We start from the raw sequence: 1999 nt of genomic DNA on the forward strand, positions 1-1999 counted from the left end.
CCTCAATTTCCCCGTATGTGTAACTGCTGAAGACTGGAGTACTTCAGAGCAGCATGAAGACATAGTTTAAAATAACCATAAGCATTCTTGGGGAATAAAATGGGGCCCTGTTGCAATCACTTCTCTTCACCCTAGTAAGCTATAACTTGGATTATCAGGCAGTGGTCTAACAAACTCTGATTCCCTCCACAGATTTTTCAGGAAATGGACTGAATAGGAGAATAAGAACACAATTTGAATCCAGAAAGGTACCCTGAGAAAAGCATCAGAGGGGGGCCTCCTTAAAGGGAAATATGTTTACATAGTGTCATTCTCTCCCCCTAGATCCTTTCCAACACTTTTCAACACTTACTCAGAGCAACATGCCTAGGGGTAACAAGAGCAAGAGACGCTCCAGGGCCAAAAGGCAGCAGATGCGTGCAGAGAGCAAGAATATTCAGGATGATCTGCCCCCTGAAGCAGAGGAAGAAACATCCCCCCCTTTTGTCCAGAAAGATGCCCCCAGCTCCCCTGATGTCTGTACTACTCAGGAGTCCCAAGAGGCTTCATCCCATGAATCTCCTGAGTTAAATGTGTCCCAGCCAGTCTATGATGCTGGTGCCGAGGGTGCTGAGGGTTTTGTTGCCGGTGCCGATGCGACACATTCAAATATATCCATTATAGCAGATGCTATCCAATCTGCACTCAAAGGTCGTATGACTGGGAAGACCAACAAGATATTTCACTACCTGCTAGAGAAATACCAGATGGACGAGCAGCCTGTGGACTCAGATATGTTGAAGTTGATAAGCAGGAAGCATAAGGTTCGCTTCCCGTGGATCCTGAAGAAAGCCACCTATAATCTGGAGCTAGTCTATGGTCTGGAGTTGAAGGTTGACAACCCTAACACTCATACCTATGTCCTTGTTAGCAAGTTACCCATTCCTCCTGGGTCAAGTGTCGGTGGAAAGAAACAATTACCAAAGACAGGTCTCATACTGACCCTCCTGGGTATGATCTACATGAAGGGCAACCATGCCACTGAGGAAGAAGTTTGGCAGTTCCTCCATATGATGGGGATATATCCTGGGAGGAGGCACTTAATCTGTGGGGAACCCCGTAATTTCATCACCAAAGAGCTAGTTGAGCAAAATTATGTGAAGTACCGTCAGGTGGTTGGCAGTGATCCCCCAAAGTATGAGTTTCTGTGGGGTTCCAGAGCCCACGATGAAAACACCAAGGTGAAAGTGATGGAAGTTTTGCGTAAGATCAAAGAAGCCATTCCTAGTCACTATCCGCAACAGTATGAGGAGACTCTGAGTAACCAGGGTGAGAGAGCAGATAGAGATGAGGCTCCTGGTGACCATGCTGCCAGGATTCCCTCTTATGCCCATTCCAGCAGCTCCTCCCACACTTAGCTAGCCCTTGGGGATAGCTGTCACTGTGCTGAAGAACAACCAGTGTTCTTAGCAGTGGGTTGTTTACTGGTAGGAGGGAATGCACTAATTGAATATCTTCATCTTCTGTTACACGTGGGAATAGTATGAGTATCTTTCTTTCGTTGTTACATTCTTAATATTCCTGTAACTGAAGATTAATTTGTTCCATACATACTTTTTAAACATCATGTCTGCCACACTTATTGCTCTTTGTCAAGTTTAAGAGTAAGATATTTGAGGTTTAAATTTATTGGAAAACCTTCTTTTGTGTAAGTGTAAGAAAACAAGGCATGTGAAAGTGTTTCACAGAATGTGATGTGTTATAATTGGTGAAACAAAATTGGTCAGTTCATCCTTTGCTCTAATGGTTTTGCCTTGAGTTTGTAATTTTAATCAAAAAAAGTTGGTTTTATTACTTCATTAAAATCTGAAAGTAAATAAACTGATAAATTAAGCCTCATATCCAGTCTCTGTGTCATTTCTTTGTTTTCTCCAGTCAATCATTGGGCATCTGTTCTCTTTTAGCTCCTGTCAACCACCATAATTGTGGATCACAACAAAAATCCACCCGCTGCCCACAG

The 1999-nt window shown here is 43.4% G+C and overlaps 1 protein-coding gene across 1 annotated transcript; it reads left to right on the forward strand.

The window, feature by feature from the left end:
• The first annotated feature begins 362 nt into the window (after positions 1–362).
• On the forward strand, positions 363–1397 carry LOC110543114 (melanoma-associated antigen B4-like). Its single transcript, XM_021629544.1, has one exon. It carries the CDS (start codon positions 363–365, stop codon positions 1395–1397), a length of 1035 nt encoding a protein of 344 aa, XP_021485219.1.
• Positions 1398–1999: the final 602 nt, after the last annotated feature.

The sequence above is a fragment of the Meriones unguiculatus genome (genome assembly GCF_030254825.1).
Source record: "Meriones unguiculatus strain TT.TT164.6M chromosome X unlocalized genomic scaffold, Bangor_MerUng_6.1 ChrX_unordered_Scaffold_30, whole genome shotgun sequence".
Lineage (NCBI taxonomy): Eukaryota > Metazoa > Chordata > Mammalia > Rodentia > Muridae > Meriones > Meriones unguiculatus.